The 12178-nt window shown below is 40.1% G+C and overlaps 1 protein-coding gene across 1 annotated transcript; it reads right to left on the bottom strand.

The window, feature by feature from the left end:
• Positions 1-3257: 3257 nt before the first annotated feature.
• Positions 3258-11977, bottom strand: LOC149309138 (keratin, type I cytoskeletal 15-like). Its single transcript, XM_089531173.1, has 8 exons — positions 11762-11977; positions 10400-10482; positions 9557-9713; positions 9263-9424; positions 7640-7765; positions 6199-6425; positions 3929-3998; positions 3258-3345 (listed from the first exon to the last, which is right to left on the bottom strand). The coding sequence occupies exons 1-7, from the start codon at positions 11939-11941 to the stop codon at positions 3956-3958; spliced, it is 978 nt and encodes a 325-aa protein (XP_089387299.1). The 5' UTR covers positions 11942-11977; the 3' UTR covers positions 3258-3345; positions 3929-3955.
• Between the last annotated feature and the right edge of the window lie 201 nt (positions 11978-12178).

Here is a 12178-nt window from a genome sequence, read left to right as displayed (position 1 = left end):
ATTGGATGTTCTTGCAAAAGTAGCATGAAACAAGGGATTTCCTTAGGTGCAATGTTCCCCGAAATAGGGAGAGAAAAAGCCAGACATAACCACTTCTCCTTTACATAACTCATAAACGAATGGAAATCCTTTTGGAACCTTAATTTGGCAGCCTTAGATAGAGCAATGTCATCTAACACAAGAAGTTAATACATTCAAAACACATGATAGGGCTACACATGACTATAAGTGTATAAACTGTTTAGCAAGAACTTTAGGTTCAAAACACAGCTGCCGGCATGTTACCTTTGATCCCTCCCTTATCTAAATTAGATCACATTTTTGTTATGCAGCCAAAAATGACTTAATCCTATAATTAGCAAAACAAACCCATGAAAAAGGCCATATATTTTAGAACCTGATGCCTCCGGGAAGATAAAATATAAGATGCACAGGACAAAGCTAGCAATAGAGCACCCTCTTAAGGGAAAATGAAAAATCGCAAGACAATATATTGTGGTAAGTCATTGAAAGATGGTACAGTGTCTATTTTGAGGTTATTTGTTATTTTTTGTTGTTGTATGCTTACAAGTCATATCTGACGCAGGCAACTTTAAGGTGAACCTGTTGTGGGGTTTTCTTGGCAGAATTTCTTTAGACATGGTTTTTCCTTGCCCTCCTTTGTGGCTGAGAGAGTGTGACTTGTCCCAGGTCATCCAGTTGATGTCCTTGGCTGAGCAGAGATTTACTGAACCTCAAAATTCATAGAGTGAATGAACACTCGGTGGGGTCATTGCTTAGCTTCTGTCTCCCTCCATCTGTCAGGACGTCCTTGCCATCTTCTGTCATCCTTTGGCTGCAGTCACTAGTGGAGGTGGGATGTTGGCCAAGTGGGAAAGGGAGTCACCTCATTTTCCTGCTCAGCCAGCAGTCACACCGGACACAGAAGGGGCTGCTGGATGGTGGCAGCATCCCAACTGCTGACTGCTGGTGAGAAGTGGCTACCTTCTGGGTCTCCAGGCAGCAAAAGGAGGTTACCAGAAGCCCTGGCAGTCCTGAAAGAGGCTGCTGAGTGGCAACAGCTCCCCAAATCCACCATAGCAGAGGTGGCCTGGATAGTGGAAGTAGGGTGCCAGACAACCCGGGGGTGACATAATGAGTTACCTCACTAGAGTGACACCAACCCTAGTGACACCACTGAAATTCTGTGCAGCTTCATGTAACAACATTACCTAACCTCTTCACAACAAAAAGTACTATCTGCATCGGCCCTCCGTGAAGACACACTCATTAAATCCCTGAAATGATCCTATGGGAGAGGTGGCAACTGGTAGACCTGGGTCTGCTCTCATGTTGCCTTGATAGAGCTAGGAAATAATTCATTTAAACTTAACTGTTTACTCCTGATATGTTAAAATTTTCAGCAATGATGTTTAAAAGTGTTCCTTTGTTGAGAGAGAGAGAGAGAGAGAGAGAGCTGTCTAAGCAACCCACTAGGTAGATGAAAAGAAATAAAAGTAGGGAATGAGGACAGAGAAAGAGGAAACAGGGTGCCACAAAAAGAGGAAAAGGAGATGGTATTCCCATTTTGTTTTGTTCCAGGTTGCTACCATCAACCATGCAAATTAGTCCCCAATGCTGGCATGCACCCTCCACCCAACAAATTGTAGGCAAAGGCATGTGGTTCTCAACAGAGAAAAGGGTGCAGCAGGGCACCTATCTTCTTATCAGGTTCCTTGTTGTTCCAGTGATCTAGCAAAGACTGTATGCATCCAATCTCTGCTTGAAATGACCCTCCCACTGTCCTCATTTGGCATGGACAGTCCTGGGGCACATTCCACTTACATTAAAACTGGTTTACGATTCGTCTTTGCTCTGTGTTGGTAAATCGATTCCAAATAGTCCATCATTCCCACTATGAAAATGGATCTTTTTATTATGTCTGGCTGAAAGCCGTGCAACGGGAGAGAAGCCCCATTATTTCAATGATTTGCCTTATGCAGAGGGGTCTGGAAAGGATCCCTGTGTAAGGCAAGGGTGCGCTGTATTAATTTTTTAAAAAAAAATTGATAGAAGATTTGATTCATTGGTTTTGCAACTACTCGCCTCACTGATTGCCAGTAGTTGCAAAATCAGTTAATCAAATCTTCTGTCACTTTTATTTTTATTATTATTTTGCCCATAGATCACACCACAAGCACAACGGCAGCACTTGGGGCAGAGGGATGGTGGATCTACCTATAAGCTGAGGAGGGATGGTAAACACCCCTCTGCCATTAGTCCCTTCCCCCCTGAATGATGCAGATTCAGAACTGTCATTCCCACTTGTTGAACATGCTTCAGAATCAATTCTTTTCAAAAGAAGCACCAAAGAACTAGTTTCAGGAAAGAGCGGGGTTTTGAATTTGGCTCACTTCATCACAATTGAAACCGATCACAGTAGGATCAGAACTGGTTTCAAATAGGAACAATGGTCATATAACCCATTCAGCAATTCACTTTAAATCATAGTGGGAACTGTGATTTATCCTCTGTTGTCCTACTTTCTCAGCTGCTTTAAAAATGTCCTGGATTCTCTCTCCTCCTCCCACATTTCCTCTTCATCCTCAGCTTACTTCTGTTGCTGCAATCTGAGTTGCTGCAAAAGTAGTTTGCACTAACCCCAGGGGAGAGAAGGGGAAGAGACAGAAATCTTGCCATTCCCAGTAGGGTCAGGCAAAAGCAAACTGCTTCATTCTCTCTTAGCTTGACCCACACTCTGATGTTAGCCAGACATGTCCCAGTTTTCATCTGTGAAATATTGGAAGGCATATTAGTTAAACATGGCATTGCTGCTAGGCATGCTTCCCCCAATGGCATAATTCCCCTAATGCCACAGACTGCAAGGAATTTGGGAAATGTCTTGTTTTCAATTCCAGTTCTATCTCCCTTCCACGAGAGCTAAAATGGCTGATATCTTGAGCCATTTAGGTAACCCAATTTGTCAGATCTAGCTGAACACATCAGATTCTGAAAATATAACTCCCAATAACCAGCTGTATGTTCATGAGATAGAGCCACAGGTTTTGTTTGCATCAGGCAGAAGCATTGTTTTATTAAAAGCTCCTTTTCAGCAGAATACCCACGAACTGCCCCATCGTGTCAGTTGAGTAACACATGTGACAAGGATAACCCAATACACTTTGAAGAAGAAAAGAATAAGATGATATTCCTGGGGGCAGCCCAATGGCAAATACCAAGAATGTTGAGTTGCTAAAAGGAAAACTCTTGCTTGTAGATTCCAGGCCATACAGCTACGAGGACAGAGTTGCAGTCACTCTGCATGTAAAAGAAGCAGTTTTCCTTCCAAACCTATCTGTTGTAACCCTGAAGAGAGATGAAGAAAAGAGGAGAACTTCAGGATTACAGACCAACTGTGCTACACTGATACCCCAATGAAACCAATGTATAAAATTAATCCCATTGTGAAACTACTTAAACAGGATCTGACCCAATGCCTAAGGAATTCATCCAAAGGAAGAATAGTAAGTATTTATTAAAGTAATAACAGATATGTTACTTTGCAGGACCGTTTTAGATATGGTATCTAAATAATATTTTTAGAATACAAAAAATAAAGTAATATCTTTTAAAAATAATAAAATGCAATCCCAAGATTGAGTGAATCAGACTGGGCTTACATATTAGATACATTATTAAAAGAAGAATGGGATGTAATTCTGCAAGGGTGAAACAAGAATTTCCCAGGGCAGTGCGGGTAGCTGAAGTCTCTTGAGCTTACAAGCATCCCACAGTTTTAGGAACCTGTTCGCCTTTTATTTCATTTTCTGCTACTGCTTCCTGAAGAAAGGTTTCCTTTCCCTCTTCAGCACTATAAGCAAAGTGTATTTCCTTCAGAAGTGATGTAATATTCCCTTTTATGCTCAGAAGCATAAAAATTCCCACTTACCTTTTGCATCAGATTGAGAAAATGCAATCATGTGAGTGTGGGAGATTTAACCTCTTCTTCTTCTTTTTGCCTGCAAATTTAATCAGTGAGATTTAAGAAAGATTTAGGATAACCCTGCTGAAACAACACATTGATGCTATTTTACCCCATCATTCAATTTTTCAGTACATTTATATCCCACATTTAAAAGAAATAGCTTCACAAAGCAATTTACAAATAATAAGAGCTGGACACATGCCTGTAAGGCATGCCTCAATTAACAAAGGAGATTATCACATTATAAATAACATGACTTATCCCCCAGGGGATACAGTCATGTTTCGGATTAATAGCTGGTTTTATCACATTCAAATCACTGCCATTTCTGTTTGGTGACTGCAACCCACATGCAGCCCAGGTCCCAGCCACTCTTATCCAGCTGTTTTTTTTCAAAAACAGCAAGCTCTCATTTTTGAAAAGCAGTTGGATGAATGTGGCTGGGACCCAAGCTGCATGAAGGTTGTAGTTGCCTGGTGTCAGTGGTGGTGATTTGAATGTGATAATACCAGCTATTAATCTGAAACATGACTGTATCCCACCAGGAATAAATCACATTATTTGTAATGTGATCATCTTCAAAGTCTCTGACAAAGATGCTCCTTTTTGCAAAATCTTTAAAGCCACTGCTCTCTTTGTTCTGTTTGTTCTCTGTCTAGCAGAAAAGTGTTTTTTAAAAGAAATGTCAGCATTGGAAGGATGGTGGAGAGCTGGAGAAACAAAGACTTTTGGTGTCACATTACATAATAATAATAATAATAATAATAATAATAAAATTTATTTATATCCCGCCTCTCTACAAAAAGCAATCAGGGCGGCTTACAAAGTTAAAATATACAATCCAAACCCTCAACCCACCCACCCCTTAAAATACAAATAAACAGTATGGAATTAAAAACATAAAACATACTTAAAAAACAATACAATAACTGTGGTGAAGTCAGGGTTCAGCAGTTAGAGTTTCCTTCCGATGGCTGGAGAACTATTCAGGAAAGGCCTGCCAGAAGAGATCCATCTTTATAGCTTTTTTAAAGCTATTTAGTGTGGTAATGTGATGGATCTCGTGCAGCAGGCCATTCCACAAGCTGGGAGCTACAGCTGAAAAGGTCCTCTGGGAGGTCGTGGACAGCCTTGTTTTACAAGGCTGTAACAGATTTTTCCCTGAGGATCTAAGTGTGCAGGGAGGATTATATGGAAGAAAGCATTCCTGAAGATAGGTTGGACCCAAGCCATTTAGGGCTTTAAAGATAAACCAACACCTTGTACTGGGCCCGAAAACTGATGGGCAGCCAGTGGAGTGATCTTAAGATTGGTGTTATATGGTCTCTTCTGGATGTACCAGAGACCAATCTGGCTGCCATGTTCTGAACTAATTGAAGTTTCCTGACCAAGCACGAGGGTAGCCCCATGTAGAGTGCATTGCAAAAATCAAGGTGTGAGGTTAGCAGTGCATGTACTACAGTCTCAAGATCCCTGACTTCCAGGAAAGGGCGCAGCTGGCGTATCAGCCGGAGCTGATAACAGGCACTCCTGACCGTCGCATTCACCTGATTTGTCATGTGAAGTGACAAATCTAGGAGCACCCCCAGACTGCGAACACAGTCCTTTGAGGAGAGTGTGACTCCCTCTAGGACTGGAGGTTGTATCCCAATTATACTGCTATATTCCACTTTTTCAACATCAGAGTGTAGTCAAGTTAGCAAAAGTTATTAATGTGGAAGAACACATAAGTTTGGAGAGGCTGCAAAAGTTTGCTTTTGCCTGAGTCAGCATGGCAGGGGTCTGAATGTCTAGAGACCAGGGTTCGAATTCCTGCTCAGCCATGAAACCCATTGAGTGACCTTGGGCAAGTCACATGCTCTCAGCCTCAGGGGAAGGCAATGGCAAACCTCCTCTGATGCCAAGAAAACCTCATGATAGGGTCACCATAGGGCTGCCAAAAGTCAGAAACAACTTGAAGGCACACAACACACACACACATATGGAGTTTATATCTGCCAAATAGTAGCTTCTGAGATTTCATAGTTGCCAAAATCAAATGAATGTCAACAGATATAAAGCACTCCAATGGGACTAATTTGGAATTTGAAAATGTAACATGTTGGTGAATTAAATATTTGCCAATAATCATCACAGTTCTAAATAAAACCTTGCCACAGACTCTTCCCCTTGGAGGCATAGGGCTACTCATTGATAAGGAACTATAGGAAACACCAAGATCACTGTCTACTTACTCAGGATCAAGCTGTTCTCCTTCTAACAGACAGTGATATGTTTTTATCTCCTGCTCCAGGAGACACTTGGCATCCAAGAGCTTTCTGTAGTCTCGATTCTGGCACTCTGTTTCTGCCCTCAGCTCTGCCAGTTGTTGTTCTATACAGGAGATCTGGTTCTGTATTTCAACCAAGTAGTTATTATAATGACGCTGAGTCTCTGCCAAAGAATCTTGCAGTGTGTCCCTCTGAAGGGTTCAAAAATGCAAAGGGAAAATATTAAGAAGTGGGGAAGGTATGTTAAAAATAACAAGAATGGAATGTGCATAGGTCCTTTTGTACTAGGACTGGGGCTGGTAAGTAGGAAGCCCAGATCAAATAGAAGGATAATACTGTATTGTAAACTATACCTTCCCACTGGTTCATAATTCACATGCATTTTTTTAATGGGAAAAGACACTGCATATCAATTCCCAATACTGTTATTTAGCAGCTATTAAATGTAATACTACAAAAGAAGTCTGGTTTTCCTTCCTGCACATATCACATTTGCCACTGTCACTGCTGCCCTATTAAATTTTATATCTTTAGTCTTACATCTTTTTCTTCCAACTGATTCCACTTTCCCTGAAAGCCAGTGGAACTCCATGTGGATTAGACTTGGCCTGGGCAATAGGAATTCACACATAGAAAACTCAAGAAAGCTAAAAAGCCCTTTATTCATCTTAAAGCCATATGGAACTTCACAGCTACTTCAAAGCTAAAACCTATCAAATTCTATAGAGAAGCTAGAAAGAGTGAGGGTATATATACTTGGCACATGGGTGGAAAGTGGCAAGTGCATAGCATGACTGATGAACCATGTCAGATGGCCTCAGCAAATATCTATTTGGTTTCTGTATTGGGAGAAATGGAGTATAAATTAAATAAATAAATGATCACATAGAAAGGCGAGAACCAGCATAGTGTAGTGGTTTGACTGGGAGGCCAGGTTTCAAATCCCAGCTTGGCCATAGAAACCCACTGGGTGACCTTGGGCAAGCCGCGCTCTCTCAGCCTCAAAGGAAGGTAATGGCAAACCCATTCTGAATAAATCTTGCCAAGAAAACCCTGTTATGGTTTTGCCTTAGGGTTGTCATAAGTCAGAAATGACTTGAAGGCACACAACAACAAGCAACAAGATAGGAAGGTAACATTTATTGGGACTGAGGCTGCTACCACACTGCAGAAGTAATGCAGTTTGACACCACTTTGATTGTCACGACTCAATCCTATGGAATCTTGGGATTTGTAGTTTGTTGTGAGACCATACCTCTCTGACAGAGAAGGTTAAATATCTCACAAACTACAAATCCCAGAATTCCATAGCATTGAACTATGACAATTAAAGTGGTGTCGAACTGCATTAATTCTGAGTGTAGATGCAGCCTAAATTGAATAATTGGAAAAAATACATGCTTACCAGGCTAAGTTGAGCCTGCAGATTGATTTCCAAAGTTCGCAGCTGGCGTTTCAGGTCAAGGACTTGGTTGTTGTCATCTTCAGCATCTTTGCTTCTGTTAATGGCCTGCTGGTTTATTTCCTCCATCTGAAAAGGCATGCGATGTAAAGTTTGAAGGGATTCTATCATGTTTTGTTTTTAGATCTCACTGGGGAAATTTCTGAGTTAAATTTATGATGAGTTTGAGCTTTGCAGGGAGATATAATAGTAGCAAGGAAAGGGCTACAGTTCACCTGATCATAGACTTTGCCTGATGGTGAGATGTAGTTTATGGCTGTTTCAATGACAGCAATTATTTCTAAATGTTCTTCTGCATATATAGATTAGCAAATAATAATAATAATAATAATAATAATAATAATAATAATAATAAGTTTATTTGTATACCGCTTTTCCACAGTGATATGCAAATTTTATGTATAACTCTGTCCTCTTTCATCCTCTTTTGGGGAGGGGTGATGCTTGTTCTCTTTTTGGACAGTGTCTGTGACCACCTCAGTAGTTATTAAGGATGAGAAAGAAATTTGTTGAATTTACAACATCAGATGGCAATATCCATTTCACAATGCCCAAGACTGCAAACAGAGTGGAAATAATCTTTCCACAGAAATTTGTAAATGATAGTCATGCTCATTGGTATATTTTAGAAAGAAAAAAGGGCAAATAATAATGTACACAATTAAAATGCATATATATATATATATATATATATATATAGAGAGAGAGAGAGAGAGAGAGAGAGAGAGGGGGGGGGGGGCATATATTGGAAACATGACTGTAGAAATGCAAAGAGTTGGAAAATAAATATGCACAGTACAGTGGGAGGAAAGTTTTTGTACTCCAGTACAGAAACCAAATGGGAATGAGAAATTCAGAAACACAGCAAGAGCAAGAACAATTAAATTAGTGCCATGAGAACCAGTGAAATGTAATGGTTTGGGCCCTGGTGGTGCAGTGGGTAAATGCCTGTACTGCAGCCACTCATTCACAGCCACAAGGTTGTGAGTTCAATTCCAGACGGGGCTCCAGGGTCAACTCAGCCTGGTATCCTTCTGAGGTTCCTAAAATGAGTACCCAGCTTGTTGGGGGCAATTAGCTTCCATGTTGTAAACAGCTTAGAGACTGTTTAGTTCAGTCTGAAGCAGTATAGAAATGTAGTTGCTATCGTTATTATACTATGGCACTGGAGACCAGAGTTCGAATACCTGCTTGCCCATGCAAACTCACTGGGTGGCCTTGGGCAAGTCACAATCTCTCAGCCTCAGAGGAAGGCAATGGCAAACCCCTCTGAATAAATCTTGCCAGGAAAACTGTGTGATAGGGTCGATTAAGGTTCGCCATAAGTCAGAAATGAATTGGAGGCACATGACAACTATCCTGCTTTTAGTGTAAAGATGCAAGGAGGCATGTATGACTCTTCTTCCCTACTTTATTTTCACAACCTACCTATGAAGTAGATAAGACTATTGCCTGGCCCAAGATCTCCTAGTGAGTTTAATGGCGACTTCTTATCTCTATAACACATGCACAAATGATTTAGAATTTTTTCCTGCACTATCTGCCTGAATACAACATATAACCTACCTTACTTTCATACCACTTCTCAGCATCTCTGCGGTTTCTCTCAATAATGGCTTCATACTGCCTTCTCAGATCATCCAAGACCTTCTGAAGGTCTGAGCCAGGGTTAGAATTGACTTCAACATTAAAATTCCCAGTTGTCTTGTTTTTCAGTAGCTTTACTTCCTGCAAAGGAAGAATTAATTAATTTGGAATGGAGTACAGTTGAATCGGAGGGAAGGGAATATTCCCCCTCCTCAGTAAAAACTGGGAGGCCGCTTCATTTTGTAGTCCAGGGGCTGACAGCTGACAGCTCACCTCTGCATGGCTCTTTTTGAGGCAACATCGCTCTTCTTGAAGAGACTCAATTTGTGTCTCAAGATCAGACCTTCTAAGGATCAGCTGATCCAGGACTTGACGTAAACTTTTGATGTCCGCTTCCACATCCTGGCGAAAGATCAACTCAGTCTCACACCTGCAGCAAAAATGAGAAAAAAAGAGGGAAAGTACTGGTACCAAATAAGGCTAGTAGCACTCCATAATATATATATATATTACACACACACACCCCAGCTCTCTCTCTCTCTCTCTCTCTCATTCTACTTTCCACTTTCATCCTCAACTTAATTCATTTGTGGCAAACTGAATTCAAAGTGCAAAAGTAGTCTGCACTAAATTAATTCAGTGGCGATTTCCATGAAAATCGCTAAACATTTGGCTAACCTACAAAGATATTATCTACAAATCCGAGAACAATAAATTTGAATTGAGACCTATGGAAGACTTAACACTGTTAGATACTCAGGTTCATTGGTTACTATACACACAATTAAAAGAGAGATTTAAAATAGACGTAAAAACAGAAGAATTTGAAAATGAACAGAACGAATTGTATAAGACTCTTCTTGGCCACAAAACTAAAAGAGTAGCAAAAATATACAAAGTTTTTCAAAATTATGAAGAGTCAGTCAAAACAAACTGCTGCAGCCTTTCCTATCTTGTCTTTTCTTCCTCTGATAATATTTGCTATCTTGACCTACTTCTGATGTTCCTTAACCACCTGTATCATTGATGAAATGTTGAAGGGTATGCCACATGTTTATGGGAACCAAAGAAAGTTCCCCCCACCCACTCACAGCATATAACTCAGGAATGCCTCACTTCATTTTGAAGTCATCAGCAGTCAACTGGTTATTATGGATGTCCAGGCCAAGTTTCCTGTTGTCCACTTTAGCAGAAATAAGCTGCAGGGGAGAAAATAATATTTGTTTTATTTTCATTATCATATCCAGTCTTTAGAATTGTAGAAGACTTACCCATCTTTGTGTTTTCTGGTCCTATGACTCTCTAAACCAATGATTGGTTTTCCAGATGGTTTGGACTACAGTTCCCAGAGTTCCAACAACCAATGATCAGTAATTCTAGGAACTGAAATCCCAAACATCTGGACAAAGGTTGAGAACCACTGCTGTAAATGCTAGTGAATCTAACTGTCTCATGCCTCCATATATACACTTTTTGTGCTCTAATGCTACCACCACCTTCCCAAAAGTTTACTGAAAGCGGACACCCCTGTAGATGCACCATCTTCACCAGAAAAGGCAGTGATGCTTGAGACAAATGCCCCAGCAGAAAACCAGCACTCTTTGAGAAAAATGTCCCATTCACTTGTTTGTTCATTTATTTACAGTCTTCCCCTCCAGAATCCTCCCATTCCCATTCTCTGTCCCCTATCCATTTTTAAAGGTGCTATCTCTTCTCTTCTCTTCTCTTCTCAATTTATTGTCAGGATGGGACAAGGATCTAATAATTTTTCATACAAAGATCCCAAGATCTCCACACTCACTTTTCGAGTATGGTGTCCCACACTCGAAATAATCTTCAAGTATTTTATCCTCACATGTGAAAATAAATTGTGATTTTCTCCCTACTGCAGGAGAAAAAAAATCTTCTACAGTATTATCATCATATTCAAACATTTCAAAGTCTTGCAAAGGAATTATTTCATAGAAGAAGAAAAAAAAAACACTTTATTAAAACAAAAAAAATCTATTTGCTACATAGGATACCCATTTTCTCTGCAGAAAACAGGGTAGGGTATTTTGAACAAAACCCCCATGTGTTTTTCACGACAGAATCATCATTCTTCTATAACACTTTGGGACATTAAACAGTGAGAAAAACTGTGCAAAATTTGTGAAGGTCTATTTTAAATCCTGGCTGACTTACCCAACACTGGGGAAAACCATTTTTCAATCTGAGTATGAATAATTATAAATATGCTTTCCATCCCTACACTACAGCATATTTAGTGTCATTATTTTTTTTCATTTTAATATTTATTACAAATTTTCCAAAAAATAAAACAAATAGCTTATATACTATCATATCCTCATATATATATATATATATATATATATATATATATATATATATATCTCATAACATACCTCCATCGTTACTGCAATAATAAATGCTATTTAGTGTCATTATTAATGCGGCTTTACCATGTAGTTTTCCTACCTGTTTCTTAAGGTCTTCCATTTGTTGGCAGTAACTGCTGTAATCCTTTGATTCACCGAGTGGCGCTTGCCGATCATAGTGCTTTCTTATTTTGCATTCGAGTTGAGCATTTTCCTCTTCCAGAAATCGCACTTTGTCCAGGTAAGAGGCCAGGCGGGCATTGAGATTCTGCATGGTCATCTTCCCATTACAGGAGAACAAAGGTTTTTCATGGCTAATGCCAAGCCCATCACCATGGTGCTCAAAGGAGATGCTGCCACAGCCAAACCTACAAGGAGGAGCACATGGATACCCACCACCTAAAGAAACTCCACCCAAGCCACCATAGAGGCATCTTTCTCTATCCTGAAAATCTCCATAACACATTCCATCACAGTAGCTCCTTGCAGGTCTTCCACATTTAGCCCTATGCACACC

This window comes from Sceloporus occidentalis, unplaced genomic scaffold, assembly GCF_023333645.1.
Source record: "Sceloporus occidentalis isolate IW3139 unplaced genomic scaffold, rSceOcc1.0.p SCAF_7, whole genome shotgun sequence".
NCBI lineage: Eukaryota > Metazoa > Chordata > Lepidosauria > Squamata > Phrynosomatidae > Sceloporus > Sceloporus occidentalis.
This window is presented reverse-complemented; position numbering and strand designations above follow the sequence as displayed.